The sequence below is a fragment of the Numenius arquata genome, chromosome W (genome assembly GCF_964106895.1).
Source record: "Numenius arquata chromosome W, bNumArq3.hap1.1, whole genome shotgun sequence".
In the NCBI taxonomy this organism is placed as follows: domain Eukaryota; kingdom Metazoa; phylum Chordata; class Aves; order Charadriiformes; family Scolopacidae; genus Numenius; species Numenius arquata.
In genome coordinates this window covers 25,486,049-25,499,901 of record NC_133615.1, presented here as the reverse complement: position 1 = coordinate 25,499,901, position 13,853 = coordinate 25,486,049, and the positions used below count along the sequence as shown (strand labels likewise).

The following is a 13,853-nucleotide window of genomic DNA, read 5'->3' as shown; positions in this document are numbered from 1 at the left end:
GGAAACAGGCATTCCCCACTTTCCCCCAAGCATCAACTACAGGAAAAAATAGATAAAGCCCTATACTATATGTCAGAAGACTCTTACTTTTTTCAGCACAGGAAGGACATGGACCTGTTGGAACAGGTCCAGAGGAGGGCCACAAAGATGATCAGAGGGCTGGAGCACCTCTCCTATGAAGACAGGCTGAGAGAGCTGGGGTTGTTCAGCCTGGAGAAGAGAAGACTCTGGGGAGACCTCATAGCGACCTTCCAATACCTAAAGGGGGCCCTACAGGAGAGATGGGGAGGGACTCTTTGTGAGGGAGTGTAGTGACAGGACAAGGGGTAATGATTTTAAATTGGAAGAGGGGAAATTTAGATTAGATATTAGGAGGAAATTCTTTACTATGAGGGTGGTGAAGCACTGGAACAGGTTGCCCAGGGAAGTTGTGGATGCCCCATCCCTGGAAGTGTTCAAGGCCGGGCTGGATGGGGCTTTGATTTTGGTCTAGTGGGAGGTGTCCCTGCCCATGGCAGGAGGGTTTGAATCTTTAAGGTCCTCTCCAACCCACAGAATCACAGAATGATATGGGATTGGAAGGGACCTCTGGAGATCATCTAGTCCCAACCCCTGCCAGAGCAGGTCCACCTAGAGCAGGTTGCACAGGAACGTGCGAGTACGTTTTTCCACCTAGAGCAGGTTGCACAGAACCCAAACCGTTCTATGGTTCTATGATAACAGGAAAGTTCTTTGTGACCCATAGAAGTGATGACACAAGTCAGAGGTCACTATGCTTAGATGATTACATACAGCTTAGCATAGGTGCCAGTAGATATAGGATAAATCTACCTCTTAGCCACCCATGAAGATAAAAGGTTATGAACTGCAACACTTGAGGACACAGTGGCTACTCTGCTGTTTTCACCAGAAAGACATCTGAGGCAGTATTAATTTGCTTCACCATGAATGACCAAAGCACATCTGGAAGTAGGTTTAAGATGTGCTTCTGCTTCACTGATCTGCAAAGATATTGCTCTGTAAATGTTTTTGTTGTATATAGTCACCCCAAAAAAGCTACTCTCCTCTTCTAACACTAAACTGACTACAGAAATGACTTTTTCTTGTTCTGAGACACTCATTAGCAAATGGCTAAACAAACCTGCTTCCACAGCTCTGGGTAGCTGTAAAAGGTGTATGAGACTATAACCTCAGTTAACTCACAAAAAAGAGCATCATCTCTTGAAATAAATAAGATATTTCATTAAAAACATGTTAGGGAATTAAAATTTCTGAAGGGAAGAAGCCTTACTGGAGATGGTCTTTCTCCCTTACAAAACACAGCTTTTTAGAAATTGAGCCCAGTTCCATGCATTTTTATTGCTTTTAAACATAATTTAGAAGCCAGAGGCAGCATATGGAATAAAAAAAAAAATAAATTCACAATTTGTCTTCTGGATTCTGAATTAATACAAACCATTCCATAGGCATTTGCTTACTATACAGGCTCCACTCATCCTACCAGGTCCTCATAAGAAGTTGTTGAAAAGGAAAGGTAGAAGGGCTTGCACGTGCCTTATTTGAATTGAACTGCATGTTCATTTTTAATCTTAGAATTCACTTGTCCAAGGTGACAGAATGTCAGTTCTGGTAATATTAAAAAAATATATTTTCCCTATGAGACAGTGAGTGGTATAAACTGCACCAAGTTTCAATTTTTTCCTATCATGCTTGCTAAACACAAAGGAGTAAATCTTTGTTTGCTGTTGACAATGCTGCTGTTTCAGAATTCCAGGCAGAAAACCCCAGAAAATGGCAGATAACTTCCCCTAACATCTAAGCAGACATACTTCCAAATTACTCCTCAGTCAGTGGAACTGCCCATACAAATATCTGTCAGTTCAATATTTCCATATTCTTACTGGTATCATATCCTCTCCGAATTGACAACTATTTCCACCTCACATGAATATTTTAGTTTCTGGAAGAGACTTGTAGTTTTGCCAGTTACAGTAGCTCAAAAATACCACTTATACCACTAAGGATACAGTTAATATCAGAATAATCAAAATGTTTTATCCTTTGGATTAGCTTTTTATGATTTGATCTTCTATTGGGAGAACAAACACCAGAAACACTAAACACGAGCATTTTGTCCAAGAGATGATACTGGCAACATTCTGTACACCAAGCATTGCCAAAGGGTTCTTCAAAAGGTTAGCATTTTGCCTTTTTGTCAAGTAGTAGTCAATTACATTTTCTCCTCAAAATCTCATCAGTTCAGTTTCCACCATAAGAATGTATGCACATATAAAAGAGGAAAAGAATTTCTTAAGGAAGTAAATAAATTTTATCCGAGTATGAAAACATTAGCAATTGATGCAAACGTAGATCCATTTCTGCTGGCTGAGACAGTCCATTTTATTTGTGCTTTTCTTCTTTTAGACCAAAAATACAAAATATTTCCTTATGAATTCCAAGCAGGTCAACTAATTCAGGAAACAAAATGCTCTGAAGTGGTTTTAGTCTCATAGTACTGCAGGGTACAAAAATCAGGGTATAGCCTCATCCAGTGTAACAGTAAACTCTAAATAGTAGAATTTAAGTCAAAACACACCTCATCTGTGAACTTTCCTAGAGATCACTATGGTAAGAGACCTGCTATACCTGACTGCACACCTAACTGATATTAAGGACTACTGACTCATATCAGTGCATATATTTTATAAGTAAAACTAACCTTTCTCGTAAGTCAGTGCTAAACAGTTGAGAAGACATATTCTAATCATTTCTATTCTTTTACATTTCAAGAGACTTCCAAAAATAGACAGTTACTTAATCTCTGCTGTTTTCCTAGACGACATTGCAAGATCCATGCATCAATGTGAGACTGGGAAATAAAAACATTAGAAATCAGTAGCAATAGACTACTAACATAGGCTGAGACCTTAAAACACCACGGATGTGAGAAAGCATCAGTATTTCTAGAAAGATCTCTATCTTTAAAACTAATTATTTAGGTTGGAGCTCGAAAATTTGAGTTCTTAATTTTCTGAGCCTGTATAATGTCTCTTAGCTTTCGCCAAGGAGTTCTACCTTGACATCTGTCAAGATTTGGCATTAAATACTCATGGTAATGCCAGAGAGGCCTATTAAAATTCAGATCACAATCTCTAATCCTTTTCACAATCCCAAACAGATCAGAACTGAAATAAATAAACCTGGGGGCTTGTCATGGTTTAACCCCAGCCGACAACTAAGCACCACAAAGTGCTCGCTCACTTCCCCCCCCCGGTGGGATGGGGGGGAAGAATCAGAAGGGTAAAAGTGAGAAAACTCGTGGGTTGAGATAAAAACAGTTTAATAATTAAAAAGAAATTAGAAAGAAAAAAACAACAAAAAAAAAAAAACAACAAAGAGAAAGGAAAATAAAACCCAAGAAAAACAAGCAATGCAAAAGAAAACAATTGCTCACCACCAACTGACCTATGCCCAGCCAGTCCCCGAGCAGCACTCCCCCCAACCCCCCCCTGCCCAGTTTTATTGCTGAGCATGACATCACATGGTATGGAATATCCCTTTGGTCAGTTGGGGTCAGCTGTCCCAACTGTGTCCCCTCCCAACTTTTTGTGCACTCCCAGCCTACCCTCTGTCAGGGCGGTGTGAAAAGCAGAAAAGGCCTTGACTCTGTGTAAGCACTGCTTAGCAATAACAAAACATCCCTGTATTATCAACACTGTTTCCAGCACAAATCCAAAACATAGCCCCATACAAGCTACTATGAGGAAATTTAACTCTATACCAGCCAAAACCAGTACAAGGCTCTACAAGCTTTCTTAATTTCTTAATTTCTTAATTTCTTAAAAGCACAGGATCAGGCTGTCCCCGTGTGCCGAAAAACAAGTAGGCGAGGAAGGAGACCAGCCTGGCTAAATAGGGATCTCTTGCTGGATCTCAAAAACAAAAGGAGAGTCTACAACCTTTGGAAGAGGGGGCAGGCCTCTCACGAAAACTATAAAGAGGTAGTGAAGCTATGCAGGGAGAAAATTAGGAGAGCCAAAGCGCAGCTAGAGCTCAACCTAGCTGCAGCTGTTAAGGATAATAAAAAATGTTTCTATAAATTCATTAACAACAAAAGGAGGATTAGGGAAAATCTCCCTCCTTTATTGGATGCAGAGGGAAACATAATCACCAAGGACGAGGAAAAGGCTGAGGTGCTCAACGCCTACTTTGCCTCAGTCTTTAGCAGTGGAACTAGCTGTTCCCTGGACACCCAGCCTCATGAGCTAGGAGACAGGGAGGGGAAGCAGAACGAGGGCATCACAATTAAAGAGGAAGAGATCAGTGACCTGCTACGCCGTTTGGATGCACACAAGTCTATGGGACCAGATGGGTTACACCCAAGAGTGCTGAAAGAGTTGGCAGACGTGCTCGCCAAACCGCTTTCCATCATTTACAGGAAGTCATGGCTAACTGGGGAGGTCCCAATGGACTGGAGGGTGGCAAATGTAACACCCATCTACAAGAAAGGTAAAAAGGAGGATCCAGGAAACTATAGACCTGTCAGTCTAACCTCGATACCAGGGAAGGTCATGGAGCAGGTCATCTTGAGTGCCATCAAAACCCATATAATGGGCAACCAGGGGATCAGGCCTAGTCAGCATGGGTTTATAGAAGGCAGGTCCTGCCAGACGAACCTGATCTCCTTCTATGACAAGATAACCAGATTATTGGACGAGGGAAAGGCTGTGGATATTGTATACCTGGACTTTCGAAAAGCATTCGATACTGTCCCCCATACAATTCTTGTGGAAAAACTGGCTTCACACGGCCTGGATGAGCATACGATCCGCTGGGTCAAGCAATGGCTGACTGGAAGGTCCCAAAGGGTGGTGCTCAATGGATTTAAATCCAGCTGGCGGCCGGTCACAAGTGGTGTGCCTCAGGGCTCAGTGTTAGGACCATTTCTGCTTAACGCCTTTATTGATGATCTTGACAGGGACATAGGGTGTATCATCAGCAAGTTCGCAGATGACACCAAGTTAAGCAGGAGTGTTGATTCCCAGGAGGATAGGGAGGCTCTACAGAGAGACCTAGATAGATTGGATCATTGGGCCAAAATCAATGGCATGAGTTTCAACAAGGGCAAGTGCCAGGTTCTGCACTTGGGCCACAACAACCCCAAGCAGCGCTACAGGCTTGGGGAAGTGTGGCTGGAAAGCTGCCTGGAAGAAAGAGACCTGAGGGTTCTAATTGACAAGCGGCTGAATATGAGCCGGCAGTGTGCCCAGGTGGCCAAGAAAGCCAACGGCATCCTGGCTTGTATTAGAAATAGCGTGACCAGCAGAAGTAGGGAGGTGATTGTGCCCCTGTACTCAGCACTGGTGAGGCCACACCTCGAGTATTGTGTCCAGTTTTGGGCACCTCAATACAAGAGAGATATCGAGGTGCTGGAGCGAGTGCAGAGGAGGGCAACGAAGCTGGTGAAGGGCCTGGAAAACAAATCATATGAAGAGCGGTTGAAGGAGCTGGGACTGTTTAGTATGAGGAAGAGGAGGCTGAGGGGAGACCTCATCACTCTCTACAACTACTTGAAAGGACACTGTAGAGAGGTTGGTGCTGGTCTCTTCGCACAGGTAATTAATGACAGAACAAGAGGGAATGGCTTCAAGCTCCAACAGGGTAGGTTTAGACTGAACATTAGGAAAGAATTTTTCACAGAAAGAGTGGTCGGGCATTGGAATAGGCTGCCCAGGGAGGTGGTTGAGTCACCATCCCTGGATGTGTTTAAGAGACGTTTAGATGTGGTGTTGGGGGATATGATATAGGGAAGAACTTTGTAGTGTAGCTTAGATGGTTGGACTCGATGATCCCAAGGGTCTCTTCCAACCTGGATGATTCTATGATTCTATGAATTTCTAAGGTGCCAGAGAGTGACGTCTATCCTACTCACATCCGAAGTACAAGAAGTGTTTACTACCCATTGTTCATTAAGCTGAACTACAAATAGTCAGAAATTGTATTTTAATTATCATCACTAATGGCAGCAGTAGCTGTCAACTGCTTTCTGGCTTTGTATATGCTTGAGACAGTATGTTCAGACAGTATCTGCACTCCAAGTCAGTGTGCTTACAGCTAGTGATACCTGTATCGGAGTGGAATATATTCTGTTTTGTTTCTTACCCCCCGATTAAAAAGTAGGTTCCTACTTAACATAAAGCTTCTCATGTAAGTACTGGATGCTTGAAAACATTTGGAAGAATCTCTCTCAAAACAGAATTTAAGTCCTCATACCTTAGATACCAGGATCAATAAAACTTTCATAATAAAATGCCTAAAATTATCTGTAGAACTGTATACCTCATTGAGGAGACTGTGACAGCATGCCTAGACTTTTTTCTAATTGTTAACTAGCTGCATGTGGAAGAAACGGAAATGCTGGAGTGCTCTTCCCCCTTGTATGGCCTTTTTTTATGAAGGAAAAATAGCTGGGAGGTGGTGAGGGGACTAGTATCCATTGACACGAAATCTCAATAGAAACAGCTAAATGAAGTTCAAACTGCTTTTAACCGGCAGTCATCTAACAGGAGCTTAGAAGTCTAAAAAAGACACAGGCAGGTGTCCTCACAACATATGAATTTCTATTTCCTTGTTCAGACTAGGCATAAAACGCCTTTGGAGAAAGGTTATCAGCCATCGCTTCTATGAAAGATTACTTAAAAATCAGTCAGTAGCGAGTCTTAAACTCTTCTTTCAATGAGTCTTCTTTCCTTCAACCCTAACTAACTTCATTACTTTCAGACTCCTCTCTTTACCTATAAGAATCATCACATCTTTGGTAGTCTCGGAGAAATAGCCTTGATTTCTTTCCTTCCCTCTCCTCTTCCTAAATACTAAGAGATAGTTAAAGCTAGTGTCTAACTTATTCCCTCTTGTATCCACTCTAGAGCATACTCTGCCTTGTCCAGGCGACAGAGGAATAGTTTTCCCTGCAATACTGCAAGTTCTTTCCTAGATAGATTTCAACTTAACAATTATCATACATAACAATTATCAAGTAGCTTCACAATCACAGGCCTTGGTTCTCCTGGGGGACTTCAATCACCCTGATATCTGCTGGGAAGGCTACACAGCCAGACATGTACAGTCCAGGAGGTTCCTCCAGTGTATTCATGATAACTTCTTGACTCAGGTGGTGGAGGAGCCAACAAGGAGAGATACACTACTGGACCTAGTTCTGACAAACAAAGAGGGACTGGTGGAGGACATTAAGGTTGCAAGGACACTTGGCTGCACTGATCATGAAAAGAGTTCAGAATCATGGGTAGTATGCACAAAACAACAAGTAGGACTGAAACCTTGGACTTCAGGAGGGCTAACTTTGACCTCTTCAAGAAACTGCTTAGAGAAATTCCATGGGTTCGGGCTCTGGAAAGTAAGGGGGCTCAAGAGAGCTGGACGATATTCAAATATCGCTTTCTCCAAGCTCAGGATCGGTGCATCCCTAAGAGCAAGAAATCAGGCAAGGGAAGCAGGAGACCTGCATGGTTGAGCAGGGAGCTTCTGAAAAAGCTCAAGTGGAAGAAGGAAGTTTACAGTGCATGGAAAAAGGGACTGACCACTTGGGAAGATTACAAGAATGTGGTTAGAGTATGCAGGGATGAAACAAGGAAAGCCAAGGCCTCCTTGGAATTAAAATTGGCAAGGGATGTCAAGGTCAACAAGGTTTTTTTCAAGTATATTGGAGGCAAAAGGAAAATGAGAGAAAATGTGGGCCCGCTGTTGAATGGGACGGGTGCCATGGTGACAGAGGATGCAGAGAAGGTGGAGTTGCTGAATGCCTTCTTTGCTTCAGTCTTTACTGCTCAAGCCAGCCCTCAGGAGTTCCAGACTTTGGAGGAAACAGAAAAAGTCTGGACAAAGGAAGACTTCCCCTTGGTGGAGGAAGACCAAGTTAGGGAACGGTTAAGTAAACTAGATATCCACAAGTCCATGGGTCCTGAAGGGATGCACCCGCAAGTGCTGAGGGAGCTGGCAGAAGTCATTGCTGGGCCGCTCTCCATCATCGTTGAAAGGTCCTGGAGAACAGGTGAGGTGCCCGAGGACTGGAGGAAAGCCAATGTCATCCCAGTCTTCAAAAAGGGCAAGAAGGAGGACCTGGGAAACTACAGGCCAGTCAGCCTCACCTCCATCCCTGGAAAGATGATGGAACGGCTTGTTCTGGGTGTCATATCAAAGCATATGGAGGAAAAGAAAGCTTTTGAAACAGTCTCCCACAGCATCCTCATAGGTAAGCTTAGGAAGTGTGGGTTAGAAGAATGGACAGTGAGGTGGATTGAAAACTGGCTGAAAGACAGAGCTCAGAGGGTTGTGATTAGTGGCACAGAATCTAGTTGGAGGTCCGTAACAAGTGGTGGTCCCCAGGGGTCAGTACTGGGTCCAGTCCTCTTCAATATATTCATCAATGACCTGGATGAAGGGATGGAATGTACCCTCAGCAAGTTTCCTGATGATACAAAACTGGGAGGGGTGGCTGACACACCAGAAGGCTGTGCCACCATACAGCAAGACCTGGACAGGCTGGAGAGTTGAGCGGAGAGGAACCTGATGAAGTTCAACAAGGGCAAGTGTAGGATGCTGCACCTGGGGAGGAATAACCCCCTGCACCAGTACAGGTTGGGGGCTGACCTGCTGGAGAGCAGCTCTGAGGAAAAAGACCTGGGAGTCCTGCTGGACAACAGGATGACCATGAGCCAGCAATGTGCCCTTGTGGCCAAGAAGGCCAATGGCATCCTGGGGTGCATCAGGAAGAGTGTGGCCAGCAGGTCGAGGGAGGTTATCCTGCCCCTCTACTCTGCCCTGGTGAGGCCCCATCTGGAGTACTGTGTCCAGTTCTGGGATCCCCAGTTCAAGAAGGACAGGGAACTGCTGGAGAGGGTACAGCAGAGGGCTACAAAGATGATTAGGGGACTAGAACATCTCTCTTATGCGGAAAGGCTGAGGGACTTGAGCCTTTTTAGTCTGGAGAAGACTGAGGGGGGATCTTAGCAATGCCTATAAATACTTAAAGGGTGGGTGTCAGGAGGATGGGGCCAGTCTTTTTTCAGTGACAGTACAAGAGATAACAGGCACAAACTTGAACAGAAGTTCCATCTAAACATCTTCACTTTGAGGGTGGCAGAGCACTGGAACAGGCTGCCCAGAGAGGTGGTAGAGTCTCTGCCTCTGGAGACATTCAAAACCTGCCTGGACACATTCCTGTGCAACCTGCTCTAGGTGGACCTGCTTTGGCAGGGGGGTTGGACTAGATGATCTCCAGAGGTCCCTTCCAACCCCATATCATTCTGTGATTCTGTGATCATTCTCCTGACATTAATGCTTGCTTGTCTACTGTGTTACACCTGATTGATCCCTCTTTCCTTAAAGGTTCAAGAGCTTCCTTTCTTAAGTCTGCATCTTATTTCCACTCACCTTCTTTGATTTAGAAGTACAAATCCCAATGCCTATTTCTGAACCACCCCCTTGTTCCAGAAGCTACAGCTTCTACTCGGTTCCACCACAATAATCTCAATTGTTATCAAAACAGTATCTATCACTGGAAGGTTAACTTGCTTATTACTGCTAGAAATACACATTTCTGTTTGTGACAACAATGCCTTCACCATTGATTTAGGATGTCCACTGACCTAGACAATAATGTTATATTTGGTTTATGCATTTAAAGACTTTAATCCCCTTCATACATGAGAGAAACATCTGTTTTAATGACGTAATTTGTTGACCACAAATACAATACAAGGCGTGAAGACTACAGCAAATTCAAAAGCTATGCGAGTAGGAGTTTCATTTCATTAAAAACCTTTCTGCATATATATTATCTTAAAAATGAAGTCACGCACCTTGAATAACAAAATAAATGTCTAGTGGCAAATAACAATGGAACATAAGTTGAATCAAACTTACATCAGTAGCTGCTGTCAGGATTTTAGAAAGAATGACTCTTGCTAACCCATCTCTGCTGTAATCCAAACTAGAAACAGTCAATTTTAACAAGTGATCCTGGTTCTTCAAAGAACAAAGATTAAGAAGACTGGGGGGGGGGGAATAAAAATTAGTATTTGAATCCGCTCAAACCCACTTATTTATTCAATCAAAAATTTAAACTTAAGTACTCTGAATTAGATTTTCAGTTCTATAAACATAGAAGAATACAAAGTAAGGTCTCATATGAAATGGAGTGTCTTTTAACTGTTACAACTGTTGGAGACCAAATAATGCACTATACTGCAAGGGGAAAAAAAAACCCACCCCAAACCAATGTTTTTTATAATTGCTATGTAACAGTTACTTGCATTGGTGATTACGAGTACGAAAATAAATGTTCACGAAGCTCTGTGAACAATTCCACATTGTAAAACATTCTGTGTATACAGCTTGCCATAAGGTTAGTCCAATTAACTGTCTAGATTTTATTGTAAATGAAGTTTTCTGTAGCCAGTAAAAAACTTACATTCTAATAAGCAATGAAAGCAGCTTAATTAAAAAAACAGAGTACATCAAAACACATGAATTTTCTCTTAAAATGTACTATATTTGAAATAAACTAGCCATTGGCCAAATTACTCCCAATGGAAGGTAAGTTTATTTGTACCCGAACAAAGTTTTGAACTCCACAGCTTCACTCAGATATATTGGACTAAAGTTCAGGTACAACATGCATCATCACATTTCACACACAGTATGATACCTACCAGTTTGTTGGCCCTTTTTTTTTTTTTTTAAACATTTCAGTACAGTATCATCCTTCCTGATACTGATTTCTGTCAGATAGTTGTGGACAGGAAAAAGTAAGCTATTTTGTAACACAATCACCCACATCTGTTCAGTAAGACAGAATAAAAGACCTCTTAGAAAAACCACCCAAAATGCCCACAACTGAGGATCTTTACTTGAAAATGAATCAAAATAATTTTAAAGTTTTCAGCTTTATAGACAGCGGTCCTCATGCACAGTTTACATGTTTCATAGCAATTATACCTGTAAGCACAATTCAAACAGCATAAAACACTCACCACTGAAACACATTACATTTTTCAAGCATTTTCACTCCATGAGGGTAACAAGAGAGTGTACCAAAAAACAGAAAGTAGTGCTGGCTAAGGGTATTAAGTAACCCATTATTTTGAAGACTACGTTCAGGTTTCATTCCTGATGAAGAGTTGAGCCAATTTACAATATCTTTAACCAGTTCCTCCAGGTAACCTTGTCCATCCTAACAAAACAAAGAGTAATAGCATTTACTAATAACAGAACTGGGTCTCTCTTCTTTACTGAAATCTATCATTTAAAATTTCTTAAAATGTACAAACACAATACAGATACAAAATAGAAATGCTGTTTGGCAAACATAAGTCAGACTAAAGAAAATGGTTCAAGGCAAATAAAAGGAGTTTAGCTTGGAGACGCCTTAGGACCAATTCTATTCTTTCCAAGAAAATGACATTTTCCTCTGGCCTGAGGCATAAAAGTCTTTAGCACACAAGAAGAAAGGAGGCAGAGAAACAAAGGATATACATAGGAAAAAAACCAACAACAAAACCCAAAAAAACCCCAACAGAAACAAAAAAACACAACCGAACCCTAAGTTGCATTTAATAAAGCTGTATTTAATAAAACTCCTACTTAAACACAGTTGTCTCCACAGTGTCTTATCTAGACAATTCCAGATTTTAAGTTATATTTCTTAATTACGCTGATCATTTTAGGTTTAACACTCAAAGGCTACAGAAGTCTTTACTAAAATTAAGGTTTTTTCCTCCAAGTGGCATACAGCAGCACTACTCATTTTATCTCCAGTCTTGTAGCTGAAAATTTCTTACCTCTTCTGATTCAAGAAGAAATTCAGTAAACTGACAACCCACCACAGTGAGTTGCTTAGCCTTGGTGTAGTCCAGATCCAGGTTGGCATACAGTTTACTGCTAGGCTTGTAAAAATAGAGCAATCTCCTTACAAACCTATGGAAAGTAAAAAAGAATTTGTTATTTTTCAGTAAGACAAGGACAGTCTCACATTACAAAATGATGCTTGTATAAAAGGTATTTTATCACTAAATTAGCTTATTAGCAAAAAATTTTCAAAGTTATTAAAAGAGAGTAGCAGGTATCAGTAATGAGTCTATCCAGACATGATTTCAGAGATGCAGCTGTACTGTTTGTTATAAACAGTTTTCTATGCCATGACTTAAAATAAGCCAAGGAACTCAAAATTTCTATACTCTTAGAAGCCATAGCTTCCTTCTCATTTTCATGCTTATAATTTATTCTGCTGTAATTTATCCTGTGGTGAGTTTCAAAGACTATACTATCTAGACTTACAAAGAGCTAAAGAAGAGTCTGTCTTAATGTTCGTGTGACATGACATTTCTTTAGCTATAATAGTTAAGGCTACTGTGAAAAAAAAATGTTATGCCAGAAAAAGGCCATATTTTTTCAGCAACAGTATTTTCATTCACCTCACTCAAGCATTTCTGAAGCAGAACACAGTGACTGCAAATGCAGACTCGCAGACTTTTTGAAACCATGATGAACAATATAGCTTGAATTTTGCATTGCAGGAATAAATCTTCAGCAAAGAGGACAGCAGCATTTTAATTGTCTAGATGGTCTTAAAGGTCCCTTTGTGGATGCTGCTGTTCTTGTTTAATTATAACTAACCCCCAAATCTCTCTAGTTTCACTGCTAATCATAGAAAAAATTTCAGCCACTTTGTTGCTTTTTTTTTTAATTTTAAAGCCATTAAAGCATCTAACCCACAATCCTGTAGAAAGGATCAACCAACTGTAGAAGTTTTATAGTAACTCAATCCTAGGCTTTGCCAATTTATTTAGAATTAAATTATTTAGGCACTGAACAATGCTTGAGTGCAGCACAAAACCAGGGAACAGGAACACTGTCCCAGGTAGGTAGGTAGAGGAGTAGATGTGAGTGTCACAGCCAGGACTACAAATTTTCCTTTAGAGAAGAAACATTATAAACCACTGGATTTAGCAAATAATCCTTTGCCAGAAAGTGTAGATTAGCAATTAATGTTTAGGGAATAAAAAAAAATCAGAAAAAAACACAAATGTAAAATTAAATTATGACTATGATTACAATGGGACTACCACTTATGCTGGGAACACTATATAAAAGTTGCTCGATTACTTTTTAGTAAAAATTTAAAATGATGCAGCATGAGCCTTTCAGGATATGTTTTAGCTTTAGGTTTTTCCTCAAATTCATGAAGTAGCTTTCCGTGCCTACAAATACAGAAGTACTCTTCAAAGTAGTTTGTTTAATTTCTGAAATGCTTGTTAAAAGTGACATCCAAGAACTAGTTAGTAACACTATTACCACACATGCACAAACAGTAATAAAAATGCCTTAATGCCAACAGACATGAAAGGAGCTGTACTGATACACATGCTTCCCTTGCCATTAATAGCAACTAGAAAGAACTTCCTCTTGGTTTTTGATGAAAGCTATAACTATATAACTGTACAACTGTAGACCTATTCTGTCAAAATTTGTCAAGTGCTGACATCAAACACTAATGTATGAAATATCAAAGAAGTTCAAAATAACAAAGGGCATTTCCAAAGCTGACGTGATACTTGCTTAGGGAGTAAATATATAAAGTATCTGTGCACAGAAAAGAAACCACTTGGGCTTAAAGACCTGTTTATTTAAAACATATATTGCAATCTAATTATCTAAATTTTCATTTTTGCTGCTTATCTATAAATTATGTTTTAGAAATGTGACACATCAAGGAATAGTTTATTGCAACATTAAAACCCAGTTTTTCCAAATTTCTTTCTTCAAAGGAAGTCTAT

At 40.8% G+C, this 13,853-nt stretch overlaps 1 protein-coding gene across 1 annotated transcript in view; it reads right to left on the bottom strand.

Moving 5' to 3' along the window:
• Positions 1 to 13,853, bottom strand: part of LOC141476718 (rapamycin-insensitive companion of mTOR-like) — a 141,137-nt gene that overhangs the window by 26,465 nt on the left and 100,819 nt on the right. The window contains exons 20-22 of the mRNA XM_074165523.1: positions 11,859 to 11,994; positions 11,052 to 11,251; positions 9,943 to 10,069 (exon numbers count right to left, since the gene is read on the bottom strand). Of these exons, the coding sequence (XP_074021624.1) occupies positions 9,943 to 10,069; positions 11,052 to 11,251; positions 11,859 to 11,994 (463 nt within the window). The remainder of the gene's footprint in view (positions 1 to 9,942; positions 10,070 to 11,051; positions 11,252 to 11,858; positions 11,995 to 13,853) is intronic.